Raw genomic sequence first — 15,132 nt, forward strand, 5'->3', positions numbered from 1 at the left:
AGAACTGGCCCCAAAACTGAGCCCTGAGGTCCTGTACCTGGGTCAGGGCAAACCCAAGCACAGATACATGCTGGGCGGGGAATGGATTGAGAGCAGCACTGAGAAGGACTTGGGGGTGCTGGCTGACAAGAAGTTCAACATGAGCCAGCCATGTGTGCTTGCAGCCCAGAAAGCCAACCATATTGCATCAAAAGAAATGCGACCAGCAGGTTGAGGGAGGTGATTCTGCCCCTCTACTCAGCTCTAGTGAGACCACACCTGCAGTATTGCCTTCAGCTCTGGAGCACTCAACACAAAAAAGGACATGGACCTGTTGGAGCGAGTCCAGAGGAGAGCCACGAAGATGACCAGAGGGCTCGAGCACCTGCAGTATTGCCTTCAGCTCTGGAGCACTCAACACAAAAAAGGACATGGACCTGTTGGAGCGAGTCCAGAGGAGGGCCACGAAGATGATCAGAGGGCTGGAGCACCTCTCCTATGAAGACAGGCTGAAAGAGTTGGGGTTGTTCAGCCTCGAGAACAGAAGGCTCCGGGGACACCTTATAGCAGCTTTCCAGTACCTAAAGTGGCCTACAAGAAAGTTAGGGAGGGACTTTTTACAAGGGCATGTAGTGACCGGACAAGGGGTGATGGCTTTAAACTGGAAAAGGGAAGATTTAGATTAGATATTAGGAAGAAATTCTTCACTGTGAGGGTGGTGAGGCACTGGAACAGGTTGCCCAGCAAAGCTGTGGATGCCCCATCCCTGGAAGTGTTCAAGGCCAGGTTGGATGGGGCTTTGAGCAACCTGGTCTTGTGGAAGGTTTCCCTGCCCGTATCAGGGGGGTTGGAACTAGATGATCTTTTAAGGTTCCTTCCAATCAAACCATCCTTCCAACATTCTGCAACTAAGCACCAGTTCTTGGACTGAATCTGTAGGACTGGTATTTTAAAAAAAATTGTTAAGCAAAGAAATCTGATTGGTTGCTCAATGAAGGAAACAAAAAATAGACTGCTCCTCCCATGTCATTTTTATGTACCTGTGCGTCAAAACAGAACTGCAATAGCAATAATTATGGAATCTAGCACAGCCTAGAACCACAAAGACAAAAATGGCATATGAAGCCATGTTTGGTCCAGTTTACCAGACCCGCTAAAGATTATGGAAAATCATTGCAGATTAAAGTTGCATGCTTCTGGCAAATACACATCTGGTGCTATTTTTACATTTGAAATTGCATCAGACTTACTGATTTAATCTCAAGAGGTACATGGTAACCCATTCTGAAAATAACTTGTGTTTACCCAGATCCTGGAGAGCCCAGAACTCCTAAAGAGAAAGAAACAGTTAATGCCAGGTAGTCAAAATTTTGTTCCTGTTAAACAAAAAGCAAAGTAAGCAAATGAATGTTGTGGTTTAACCCCAGCCAGCAACTAAGCACCACACAGCCACTTGCTCACTCCCCGCCCCCGGTGGGATGTGGGAGAGAATCAGAAGGGTAAAAGTGAGAAAACTTGTGGATTGAGATAAGAATGGCTTAATAATTGAAATAAAAAACAATAATAATAATAGTGATAATAATAGTAATGAAAAGTAAAATAACAAAGAGAAATAAACCCCAAGAAAAACACATGATGCAAATGAAAAACAATTGCTCACCACCAGTCAAGCAAGGCCCAGCCTGTTCCCAAGCAGCGACCCCCTGGGCCAGTTTTTGCCCTAGTTTATACGCTGAGCATGAGGTCCTACGGTATGGTATGGAATACTATGGTCACTTGGGGGTCACGGCTGTGTCCCTTCCCAGCTTCTTGTCCCCAGTCTCCTCACTGGCAGGGCAGCGTGAGAAGCTGAAAAGTCCTTGGCTTAGTGTAAGCACTGCTCAGCAACAACTAAAACATCACTGTGTTATCAACATTATTCTCATCCTAAATCCAAAACACAGCATTATACCAGCTACTATGAAGAAAATTAATTCTATCCCAGCTGAAACCAGGACAACGAATATTAAAAGGATTTAAGGGGGAAACATATGATGACCCTTCAAAGGAATTTTTCTCCCCAAAAATTCTACTAGTATCTTTTTCTCTGTATTTAAATTATTTCTTTTTGCTAACATGATACATCCATATTAATCCATCTCTGTTATGGCACATTCTACGTAAACACTTCCAGCACTTCACCCCTATTCTTCTTTGGCTTATTATCTGACCTATTTTATTTTTTAGGCTACATAACTACAGGTTTTACTTTCTTCTGAGTTTTGTACATGGATCGGATCTATTCGTAGAGACTGGGGTTTTTTTCCAAAATTATGGAGTAAGGAAAATATATTGATAAAGAAAGATAAAGTATGTAGAAAAAGGGAAACTTGAGGTTACAGGAATAGGAGAAGCCTGAGAAGAATAAAGACAGTAGGAGAGAAAGAAGGGAGAGGAGACAGAACTTGAAAAAGGCAAACAGAGAGAAACCAGAGCTTGGGGTTAGTGCCTCCAGTGCTGGACAACAACCACTAACTAGGCTTCCCTGGCTGACTACATTGAGCTAACAGCTGCTTCCTATTGCTCAGTTGAAACAAAGTGGCTAAAGCTCATACATAAAAAATTAACTTCAGAGAAAGAACAAGTTAGAAAGAAATGGACATAGATAAAAGGAGATAAACAGCAGATATACAAGAAAAAAATGGGCAAAAGTTAAGTAAGGGAAATTAAAAGCAAGAACAAAACAAAGTTTTGATCACACTTGTGGTTTTTTAAAGAAATGGGAGTCAAAAAATAATGAAACCACATTTGAGTATAAAAATGACTTGCTCTCATTTTAAGTTAGACTCAAAGACAAACAGAAGTAAGTTAGAAGTTAGGGAAAGGCAATGAAGTTTCCCAGGCAAAGTGAACAACATTCCTCACATGGAAAAGGTACTATATTAAAGAACAAAAGAAAAAAAAATTTGGCTCTTGGAAAAAGGCTTCCTATTTTTCTTTCCAGATCAGGTACTTAGAAGCTTTCTTTTCAGAATTTCCTGACTGCAATTTTATGCAATTATTACTTGCTAGCATCTCACTCCAGTTCAAACGCTTCAGCTGTATTTCCACTTCTAAAGACTGCACTATATCCAGGTAAGAAGTTTATCTCTTTTATCTCTTAAAAGAGACGTTTATCTTTTTCATAAAGTCCCTCCCCAGCTTTCCTGTAGGCCCCTTTTATGTACTGGAAGGCTGCTATAAGATCTCCCAGCAGAAGAGAAGGCTCATTTCACAAGGGCGTGTAGTGATAGGACAAGGGGCAATGGCTTTAAACTGGAAGAGGGAAGATTTAGATTAGATATTAGTAAGAAATTCTTCACCATGAGGGTGGTGAGGCACTGGAACAGGTTGCCCAGCAAAGCTGTGGATGCCCCATCCCTGGAAGTGTTCAAGGCCAGGTTGGATGAGGCTTTGAAAAACCTGGTCTAGTGGACGGGGGCCCTGCCTATGGCAGGGGGGGTGGAACTGGGTGATCTTTAAGGTCCCTTCCAAACCAAACCATTCTACGACTTTAATAATCTCATTTCTTTTATGGTTATACTTGGTCCTGAAGAGTAAGTTTAGACTGAGTTAGCAGCAATACAGGATGGGATAACAGGCTGAGCAGGACACAGTAACAAAATGTATTCTTATGCTTTAAGTTACATTTAGAACCAATCTTGTGCCCAAAGAAGGGCAGAGGCCACTATGTGCTGAGATTCTAGCAAGAGTTTACAATGAGATGGGATTTCATTTATCATTACAGACACAAGCTGATAGGCCTGAGAGCAGAGGTTTATGCCACCTGCTAAACCCATGCTAGGAAGAGTTTGATTGACTTGAGGTTGAAATTTTCCTTATAGGTCCTGTCCAACTTCACTTGTGTCTTACAAAAGAATGGTCAGAAGGTAGTCTTAAGCAAAAACAAAAAAAAAGAGAGGGGAAGGGGAGGAAAGTTCTTCCTAGCAGACCCATCTTAAATGTCAAGAAAATCACATTCCCACCTGTGTATGACTATTTATGACTATTCATATTGGACCTGTACCAGAGGCTGAAAACCTGACTTCAGCAGTCTTCATTAACGTGTCTTTCATTAGCACTCTTTGTTAATGTATCCTTCATTACCAGACACAGGCTTAACATGGGGTAGTAGCATGACACAGATATATTAGTCTCCCTGTCCCTTAATAATGCAACAATGGCACACTTCCCAGACAAATCATGGCTTGAGACATCCTCTATTATACCAGGGTTATGTCCAACTTGATTTACTCATTTTATATTAAGTATTCCTAAAATTGGGTGCTCATATTAATACCTCAGGAATATGGAGCTCCTTTAACTGGTCTTCAGTAATTTCACTGAGCTGTCGAAATGTCATTGTAAAATCAGCCTTTGTATCTTCCATAAGCTAGTGAAATAAAGAAACTTCTATCAGTGTTTTTAAAGTATGGGGTATCAGTTCAGATGTTTGCCAATAAAATTAGTAGAGCAAACTCACTTTCAGGAGGAAAGCAATCAAATAGTTATCATCTTCATTCTCCCCAAGAAGACCCAATTTTGTTTTGAATAGTTCTGTGAAACTGAAAATAGTAACAAAGTAAGGAAATTGCTACCTAATACAATTTGTAGTATTGTGACTAGAAGGTTTGAGTTCTGGAACTGCATACCGGATGTAATAGTGCTCACCATATCCCTCCAAAATCTGGGAAGCTCTGCAAAAACAAAAGAACTGTCAAATTTTATGGAACTAAAATACTACTGTGAATACAATCTTACTTTATGCTAAACAATGAAAATTTCTTCTGTCTGATATCTCACAAACATTGACATTCTGAATCAACTGGGATCTGTAGTGGGAAAAAGACTGAGGGAAATATTTTAACAGGCTTCAAATACATAAAGAGCTGCTGCAAAGAAGAAAAATACAATGTTCTTCCTTTTCATACTGAGTAAGAAGTCATGAGTTTAAACTTCACAAAAGAAGATTCATATTAGGAATCTTTACAATAAGATATTACAATACTACCTCATTGCTTCAGGAGGATGTATGGTCTTTATAAGTAAGCATCTTGGAGAACAAGCTAGACAAACTTAAAATAGAAAACTACAGGCAAAGGTCCTACCTTAGTGAAAACAGAATGGACCACACAACATCTAGGACTGCCTTCCAGTCAATATTTTGCTATTATTTATGACTAATGAAAACCTTTCTTCCCTCCCTACAACCTTATTCTGGCCAATAATTAATTCAGAATCAATTTCCACTTAGAAAAAGAGATTTTAAGAGCTAATCCCTTTCTTTCCTATGCATATAGTGATTAGAGGGTCTCCCATCTCACTAGTTCTTTTAAGCATTAAGATATTTTAAGGATTACTTACAGCTGCTTTTGCCTGGGATCCAATAAAGGTTTTAGAGCTTGTAACAGCTTGCTCAGATTAAACAGCCCAACATTTGCCTGGTTTCCTATTTTATACCTCCTTTCATCATCAGATGTGTTTGGAACAAAATCTATTTCAAACAAAACATTACTTTTCCACAACAGAGTAATTACAATAAACAATCAATGTTAAAATATTGAAGTGCATTCATTTTTATACTTACACAGCAAACTAATAAAAGCCCTAAAGTTACTAAATATTTAAAATCAGATCACAAGAATACTTATTTACAGTGAATAAACTCAAAATCTACTATTTGCAAATCTAAGGAATACATCCTTCACAGACAAGTTCCTATATGTCACAAGTGACATTTTCCTACTTTGAAGATACAAAATAAATTTGAATGTTTAAGCAGAAAAAGACCATTTTTACACTAAAACTCATGCCTTATTCAATCTTTTTACTACATATAGCTCTACAATTTAGCACACAGACTAAGCAAATGACTGTACAACCAGATTCACGATTTATAAGTATTTTTTGAAAAGTAACATGTATTTAAATAAATAGGCCACCTAAGCAAGATTTGTTTCAGTTGTACAAGCAAGCTTTATGTATTCACATCAAAATTAGGGATAATGTGTTGCAGTATGCAAATCCATTATTTGGGAGATAATAAATATCTGCTATGCAAGTTACAGGTATCCAAAAGTAAAATGTATAGCACCAGTCTCTGGATGGATGCAGTATGAACCCCTTGCTAAGATCAAATGCAGATAAGCTGATCAATGCACACAGCATTGCTGGAGTCCTCAGGGGACTTTAACAACAAATGGAGCATTAAGGAGACCTATGACACATCTGTCAGATCTGGTGATTGGTTCCAATCTGAATTTTAATTCTAAAGCCTTTCATCTGGTTCTAGGCTGTACTGACTCTGGCAGGGATGGAGTTAATTTTCTTCATAGCAGTCTGTATGGCACCGTGTTTTCAACTTGTGACTAAAACAGTGTTGGTAACACATCAATGTTTTAGCTGTTGCCTTGATGTTGCACAGCATCAAGGCCTTCTCTGTTCTTGCTCTGCAACCCCAGCAAGTTAGGCTGGGGCTGAGCAAGGGGCTGGGAGGGGACACAGCTGGAACAGCTGACCCCAACTGACCAAAGGGATATTCCATACCATATACCGTCATGCTCAGCAATAAAGACTGGGGGCTAGTTTTTCCAAAGCAGTTGTTGCTTGGGGACTGACTCAGCATCAGTCTGGTGGTGGGAGGTGGTGAATGATTCTCTTTGCATCACTTGTTGGTTGTTCACACCCGTTTTTTTTCCTTCACTTATGTCTTTTTATCTTGACCCATGAGCTTTTGTCATCTTTGCTCTTCCAATTCTCTCCCCCCACCCACAGCAGGGGGGAGTGAACGAGTGGCTGGTGGGTCCTCAATTGCCAGCTGGGGTCAACCAACCATATGAAAAAAAGATCTAAAACCAGAAAAGCCCTTTTTTTTCAATACAATAGAAACAATGTGACATTTGTTCTCACGAGATTTCCTTAATTTAAGCCTGCAGACTCATGAAAACAGATAGCAAGATAACCACTGCTGGTTCTGAAGCTTACTCAGATGCAGCCTCTAAACAATAATCTAATAATATGCATTTATGTGCATAATGGACCTATATCTATCAATCCCAGACCGACAGAGTTCATACTTTCAAAGAAAGGTTGCCATGACTGGGTAGATTTCATTTGTTTTCTTCCAACCTATAATTAGCTGCTGTGACTATAAAGCTAGAGCATGATGCATGCAAATTTACTGTATACCACTTTTGCTTTTGGATGCTTACAGCAATACACAATTTTTAGTTTTCTAGGTTTCTGTTCTAGCATCTATTTAATGGATGAAGTTCAACTGGAAACATTCTCATGAAAATGGGTTTAATAGTTACATTTCATTAACAAGACTTTTACCATTTGAAATGCAACATGTATAGTGTCTCATAAAACTGACCTCTGATATAATTTTTTTCCCTAAAACTCTTCAAACAATATGCATACTTCGTATTTTTCTGCTAACAATGTCAGGAGTTTTCATGCACACAAAAACTACATAAATTAATATAAAGAATTTATTTTAAGTAAAAAATTGTATTTAAAAACAGGTGCTACACTCACTTGGGTCATAGGAGTCCATAAATCCAAATGGACCATAATCTATTGTTATGGATAATAAACTGAAGTTATCTGTATTGCACACACCTACAATTAAACAAGGAGAAACAAAAGTTAAAATTCCACCTGAACCCTGTAGTCTCTAGAAAATGTGCTGTAAAATAGATCCACTGAATCTAGAGAACTTTGGAGTAGTGACCTTTCAGAAATCAGACTCTGGAAAATAAACTTGTCCCTTTTACTCTTGACATGGCATGCATTTTAAGTATGAAAATGAGAAACCGTTCACTACACGATCTTGCATCTGGTTTCTATACCTAGGTGGCACTGTTTACTTTTCCTTTCAGTGCTACACAGTATTGAAAGAGCATCCTGCAAATTGGTGATTAGCTGCTTCCTTGCAAGTTGACTGGGTGCTGTATTAGCAAGACAATGCTATTTTATTTTTCATAATATAAATCTGAAGCAAAGGTGGACAGCACTGTATCCTATACAGTATAAAAGGCCAGTTTTTTATGTAGATGCATCAAATTCAGAATAATTAAACTCACATATGACATCAATACCTGGTCTTTGTACATCAGACTATTACAACAACTCTGAGAATTCTTGCTCCCATATTCTTGCTTCTGTCAGATACAGTCATGCTTTGAAAGATCAGAAAGTGTTCCTAACTCTGTTACAAAAAAACTTGTATATTAATGCATAACAGATACTGCTGTAGGTGAAGACATCAAAAGAACTGAAGAACAAAGTGATAAATAAAAGCCATCTTTAAGTATATGGCTATAAAGAGTCACTCCTGTGAAGCCAATGCCATCTACTGCAGCTTACCATGTGCAAACCCCACAGACATCCACAACGCAATCAGATTTGCAGTCTCTGATACGACTGTAGAGAAAAATTCCTAAAATCAAATACATCTTTTACTTCAAGTCCTCTGAATCAAAAATATGGAACATAATAAATAACATAAACATTTGGTTCACTTTAGAAATATGCGACACATTCTATTTTTAGATGTGTATCTCTGTCAGGACTTTTCATTCACATTCTAAATGATGTGACTGCACAACAACCTTATCCAGCAAAGACTATAGTTAAATAAGTACACGCAGATGACCTAAAAGAAATTAGAAAGTCAAAAAAAGAAACAAAGACACTATATATACTAGTTTATATACTAGTATATACTATATATACTACATTTATACTAGAAAAAAGCATAATTCATCACTTCACGACCACTATTCACTTAAAATCTGAGCAGTAAGAGAACAAAATACAGGGGAATACGCAAGCTTCCCAATAAACATTTCCGTAATGAAAAGTGGTGAAAAATGTTCATATTTGACTTTGAGAAAAAAAACTTAAAGAAGGAGGTTTTTACTGAAGAGAATTAACAACTTTTGCTAATAAAATCTGGAAGCTTACTTCAACTTTTAAAACCTAAAAACTTGAAACTTTGAAAAGCTTTGTATAATTTTTGTTCACATGCTTGTGGAAAATAAAAATAACTTTTAAAAAGACTTACCAGATATCTATTTGAATCATTCATGGCTATTGATGGAAAATGTTCCTGGATGATAAAGTCTAGCAATCTTCTGTAATAGGAGAGGCAGAATTCTTTTAAATAAAACTGGTATTTTTAAAACTGATCATTCAAAATTCTTGTTTTCAAAGAGCTAAATGCTGATCTACAGCTTGCTGCAAACAGTTATTACAAAACTCAATCTATTTATTCCAGTGAGTCTCGGATTAAGCCCTTCCAAATGCTTAGAGATAAAACCTAAGGTTCCATTCATAAATACGATGGGAGACTGCCATGTAGAGTTCAAATTATTCCCACGTGTTAAACTTCCACAGCACACCAGGATCTGGTTTTACATGCAGTAACACAAATTTTTTAGGGGGAAAAAAGTTTGTATATCCAAAAAAAAGTATATGATTACAAGGAATACTTCTACATCAGAATTCTCACAAAGAAAACTTTATGGCTGAATTCTTCTGAAGTAGGGTTACCTATCATGGTAACTGGTCATTCCCAAAACAGTGCTGCATAGTCCTACAAGACAGGCTCAGGAAATTGGGATACATGCATTAAAAACTGCAATACCTGTCAAATGCATATCTTTGCAGATCTAAAGCTTTAAAGTAGAGTGGCTGGCATTTAGTACATTTAGGAGCTCCCTACAGGACCATGTTGTGGTCAGAGCCAGCCAGGGCCACTGGTACTGGAAGCTGCAAGCACCATCTATACGTCGGGTATGCAGCCTGGGCAAGGGTTGGACCTGGGCAAGGGTTGTGCAGCTGCACACGCAAATATCTAGATTTTACCTTCTAATCAGGTTGTTGGAGCAAATCACTGACCTCTCATCAAACTGTGATTTTGTCAGAGTACCTAGCAACCTGACCTTTAGAAGGCTGTCCAACCTATTGCCTCTGAATTTCAGCTGGTTGCTCCAGGACATACTCTTTCAGGAGGACCTTCTCTGAGGAGGAAGCACAGAGAGTCACACTATACTAGCCTTGGCCCGCTCCTTCTGAGGCCCCTTCCAAAACAGGCAGGTAGAAGTCATCTGTTTCTCATGAGTACAAGTGATCTTTACATGCTGCTTAAATCCAATGGGTCACAAATAGTTCAACCAAAAAAAACAAACCAAAACTTAAAATCAGTTCCTTAATTCAGTCTTTCAGTTGTACAAGTAAAATCTGCTGTGAGATTTCAAAAAAAAGGAAAGAAAGACAGCATACAGTGATGCAGGAAGTTAAACTGAATTATCAGTTACTACAACATACAACTGCTGCTATCAGCTCTTCCTCATTTTTAAGCAACCCAGAACAATTTCTGTTGCTCCTGAGGAGAAATAATCAACTTTTAAATATTTACAGTAGACTTAAAAATTTGTCATGCTAATTGCTTGACACAAAAATTAATATAGCTAAAAAAGGCGTAAAACCATGCAATAATTTCTTACCTAGTAAACTTCTCTGGTTCTGCATGTTTCTGGAGAGCATACTTTATATAACGTACTCATGCTAGTGATTTATTTCGTATTTCTGTTAATTTAGTTTCACAGACAACTATGAGAAATGCAGGAACTTACACTTTAAATTTAGAAATCTTTCCAAAACAAATAACTCCTCCCTAGTGCTTAGTTACCAGAACTATTTCAGCTATAATACCTTTCTCATTTTGTAAGATCCAGGCCTTCAAAAACATCTAGGGGGTTCTACCCTTATGAGGTAAGATCTTTTGTATGCTTCTATAAAAATAGCAGGTTATCTTTCTAAATAATGCAATCTTCCTTTCTAAATAATTTGTCTAAATTCCAAATGTATATATGCATTCTAATATATATTTGATTGTTAAGAAAACTAATATAGTTACTATGAAGATTAAATTCAAACCTTTGTAAGTCCAGTTCCCCAGAATGAGCTAAGATTTCTAAGGATCCTATACGAAACCATGACTTGGCAAGACGTAGCACTATTGCACCTTAAATATAGACACATGCGTTTAAATGTAAATGGAGTATCAGCAAAATAAAATAGTTCCACAGTAAAAGCCATCATGTGTTGCTTCTGTAGGTGCAGAATTTATATATGCATAGTTAAACTGGTATTTTTGTAAGTATGCTTAATGCATAACAGATGAATATGTATAATATTACTTTACCACACATACATTTTAATTATAAAGCTTAAGTTGCTATATCAGCAAACACAGGCAAAATTCCAGTACTGCATTAATACTAGAATTACTCCAGAGATGCTAGCAACAAAGAAAGAATCAACATAAATAGATTTTTCCCCATGCTGTGCCATCCCACTCTTTTTCAGAGCAGGTGTAGAGGATGTAGCAATGGCACAGCCACAGTAGCATTCCCACCATCCTAGTATTGCTATTGGAACCATGGAAAATTTCCTTAGTTTTCAATAACATTTTTGTAATGGCAAGTGAAAATAAAAACTATACCCCTACAACACATATGCCACAATCATAGCAGACACGTTCATAGGGCTTAATTTCTTTAACTAAGATGTTTCAGACTGATTTTCTCAGGAGGGGTTTTATATCTTAATAAATGAAATGAAGCCTATTTAGTACTTTTTATTACACATATATGACATATTAAAATTCATTTTTGCAATGGAGAATTAAGTTACAGTGTTGCAACATATTATTTTGAAATATGTTCATTACCTCTTTCTTTCTTAATATTTCCATTGTAAAACTGGTCTCTCCACACATCATCATCACTTACAACTAAGCTGTAACAAACAAGAAATAAACATTAAAAGTTATCTCAGGAAAAATAATTTACAATGAAGATCAAGTCATATTTTATATAACTTTATTCCTTCATAAAAAGAAAGATCTTTTTGCTGGCATAGCTTTGTATTTACAAATGACACAGGCAAACAGTAAGCTGAGGCTTACCAAGCTTCATTAGCAAGATGCATTTATTTTGTATTTATATAATGTTGCCCAATGTCCATTACTTACACTGCTCTTGGGGAAGGGGTTGCATTCAAAATAAGTACTGCATTCATTTAGAACCTCAGTGACTGATTAGTGTGATGATAACATTAAATAAGTCACAATTTCCCTGAGGACAACAGTGAAATTAGAAGGACAGAGAAACTGGAAACCAAATCGTTGCATCAGATGGAGGTTGCCCTTTATATGAGCCAAGACTGTTGTCTCAGGAACTTTGGGGACAGATCTGGGACCCTTAACAATCAGGAACTCTTCAAGTAGTGTCAACACACAAAAAAGGCATAATTCTGATGATACATTATAATTATTCCTTTCTTCTTCGCTGCTGCTTGTACTCAGATTTTTAAAAACAATCTCTTCCTTTCATTTGCCTTAAAATTCTGCACTTCCTATAAACTTTTGTGTTTATCCAAATACCAAGATTTGTGAGTGCTTGGAACAACTTTCCTTGCTCTAAAATATTTCACCACTTACATTCATTTTATGAAATAATGTCATTTCACTGTATTTTCTGTTATATCAGGAATAATAAAATGGAATCAATCCTCACAAACTATGCAAGGGCATCATATTCCCCTCAGGTTAATGTGTAGGAAGTTTTCTCTCCAAAGCAACTGGGATTACACTGACAATCCAGCAGAAGTAATGCTTGGTGCCGTCTTCTCAAAGCGGTGTTGTCTCCTCATAGGCACAGAAGACTTCTTGTTCAAGAGTCTAGCAGCAGGCAAATTTAGCTCACTTTGTATAATTCTTCTTTATTTTTGCCTGCTGATAACTGGAAAACATTCCTCTATTCAGGAGAGACATGGACCTGTTGGAGTGGGTCCAGAGGAGGCCACAAAAATGATGAGAGGGCTGGAGCACCTCCCCTATAAAGACAGGCTGAGAGAGTTGGGGTTGTTCAGCCTGGAGAAGAGAAGGCTCCGGGGAGACCTTGTGGTAGCCTTTCAGTACTTACAGGGGGCTTATGAGGAAAAATGGGGACAGACTTTTTAGCAGCGCCTGTTGCGACAGGACAAGGGATAATGTTTTTAAACTAAAAGAGAGTAGATTCAGACTAGATATAAGAAATAAATTTTTTATGATGAGGGTGGTGAAACACTGGAACAGGTTGCCCAGAGAGGTGGTAGATGCTCCATGCCTGGAAACATTCAAGGTCAGGTTGGATGGGGCTCTGAGCAACCTGATCAAGTTGAAGATGTCCCTGTTCATTGCAGGGGGGTTGGACCAGATGACCCTTAAACGTCCCTTCCAAACCAAACTATTCTATGAGTCTATGATTCAAAATAGTTGGGTGGCATACTATTTGAAATTTAATGTAGCTACTTATAACTGCTATCTATTAGGTAGTCGAAGACTGCACTGAAGACAAAATGAAACTCTCCTTGGAGGTACATAGAAAAGGACAAGAGGTAAACCTAATATTCCATTCATAAATATGACTGAAGACAGTCACAGAGTTAAACCAGCTCCCAAGTGTTAAATTTTGAGAGTACGCTAGATTCTGGTTTTACATACTTTAGCATAAAAATTTTAGAAATAATTTAGTTGGACCAAAAGTGTAGAGTATGGATATAAACACAAATATGTACAAAAAAATCATGAAAAGGAATGATTTGTCTGAATTCTTACACAGTGCAGTTGCTTGCAACAGTAACTGTGGCTTCGAAACTATATTATTCTTATTTGTTATCATTATATTTGGTATTTTTGAGGGTATCTAGTAGGTATCCAAATAGAATGTTCTCTGTTAACTGCAAAGAACAGGCAGTGAATTGTTCCAGAAGGAGGGAAAAAGTATCTAGAAATTAATCTGCTCCCATTACTGGAACTGTACTGATACAAGCAAAATTAGGAAATTTTTTTTTTAAAAGACTGTTTTGGAAACAATCATATATGATTGGTATGTCTGTAGGATTAAGTACAAAAAGTGCTGACATAAATGAGAAGAAGAAAATCTTAATTCTTCAAGAAAAACCAAAAATTTTCAAAAACAGGGAATGAACGCAGACACTAACAAAATATAATGTGCATCAGAGCACTAGGGGATAGGAGTGAGCATAATAATGCTACTAAATTTTACTGTTTTGAACAGACCTCTGCCAGAAGGGTTGTTTCTTTTTGACTATGTGACTCTTAGCAGGCTCTCCGCAAAATTCCTGCAGAATACCAGCACTTCTTTTATTACTGACAAAAAATCCATGGAGGCATCACATTTGGTTAGTTACTAACACGAGTTAATGGATGTGCATCACTTAAGAGCTGGCCAGATAGCTGAGCAGCCACATAAAGATATCTACATTCCCACTCTAAGAATAGTTTTCAAATGGTCCCTGTAGTTGGTAAGTACTTGAAAGAAGGCAGTAGGAGACCAGACATACACTCAGCCACAGGAAACAGAGCACTGAAATTGTTTTTACACCAGAGAAGCTGGAACAGCACTCACAGGACGACGAATGGATTATATCCCTCCCTACCCCTGGCTCTAGCTCAAGGGCTAGGCTTTACACTCCCAAGTGCTCTGCTTGCTGTTTTGCATGAACATCAAGCCCTATGCAAGGGCCACACTGAAAACTATGCATATTGGATCGCTTTTTTGACCTAATGCATAACACTCCTCACTGGTAGTCCCAGTATGTGACTAAAATGGTACCATATGAAGAAGTGTTCCTTATCTGGCAGTACAGTCATAAACTGTAGCACCCCAGTGGGAACACAGTACTTAAAATTAATAGAGCGAACCAACCTGCTGGGTGTTCTGAGATAAGCCGTAAGGCTTTTCCCCACACTTCTGCCAAGTCTTGACAAGACCTCTGTAAGTGCATCCCACCAGCCTCAGTACAACAGCTCCCCATTGGGAAGAATATGGATATCAGCTGGGGTTTTTCCAAATGAAGTCTTGGAAATAGTCTGAAGAGCTTCTACAGCAGTTAAGAGAGCCAGGCATTTAACCAATGTGCCAGCAGAGAACTAAAGCACACTGTGTACTCAATAGAATTTGTGCACAGTTAAGGAGTAATTTCATATAGTTTTTGCACTGAACAATTTGTTGAGACGACAGCAAAGAAAGGCTATAACCTTGCCAGATGCTTTCC

General features: G+C 37.9%; 1 protein-coding gene across 1 annotated transcript in view; it reads right to left on the reverse strand.

The window, feature by feature from the left end:
• Nucleotides 1–1,229: 1,229 nt before the first annotated feature.
• Nucleotides 1,230–15,132, reverse strand: part of LOC104159030 (selenoprotein O-like) — a gene marked incomplete at both ends in the record, with an annotated part of 16,829 nt that continues 2,926 nt past the window's right edge. The window contains 10 exons of the mRNA XM_009696834.1: nucleotides 1,230–1,309; nucleotides 4,298–4,390; nucleotides 4,481–4,562; nucleotides 4,650–4,694; nucleotides 5,362–5,491; nucleotides 7,537–7,620; nucleotides 8,368–8,440; nucleotides 9,068–9,137; nucleotides 10,945–11,032; nucleotides 11,741–11,808. Of these exons, the coding sequence (XP_009695136.1) occupies nucleotides 1,230–1,309; nucleotides 4,298–4,390; nucleotides 4,481–4,562; nucleotides 4,650–4,694; nucleotides 5,362–5,491; nucleotides 7,537–7,620; nucleotides 8,368–8,440; nucleotides 9,068–9,137; nucleotides 10,945–11,032; nucleotides 11,741–11,808 (813 nt within the window). The remainder of the gene's footprint in view (nucleotides 1,310–4,297; nucleotides 4,391–4,480; nucleotides 4,563–4,649; nucleotides 4,695–5,361; nucleotides 5,492–7,536; nucleotides 7,621–8,367; nucleotides 8,441–9,067; nucleotides 9,138–10,944; nucleotides 11,033–11,740; nucleotides 11,809–15,132) is intronic.

The sequence above is a fragment of the Cariama cristata genome, unplaced genomic scaffold (genome assembly GCF_000690535.1).
Source record: "Cariama cristata isolate BGI_N322 unplaced genomic scaffold, ASM69053v1 scaffold6653, whole genome shotgun sequence".
Lineage (NCBI taxonomy): Eukaryota > Metazoa > Chordata > Aves > Cariamiformes > Cariamidae > Cariama > Cariama cristata.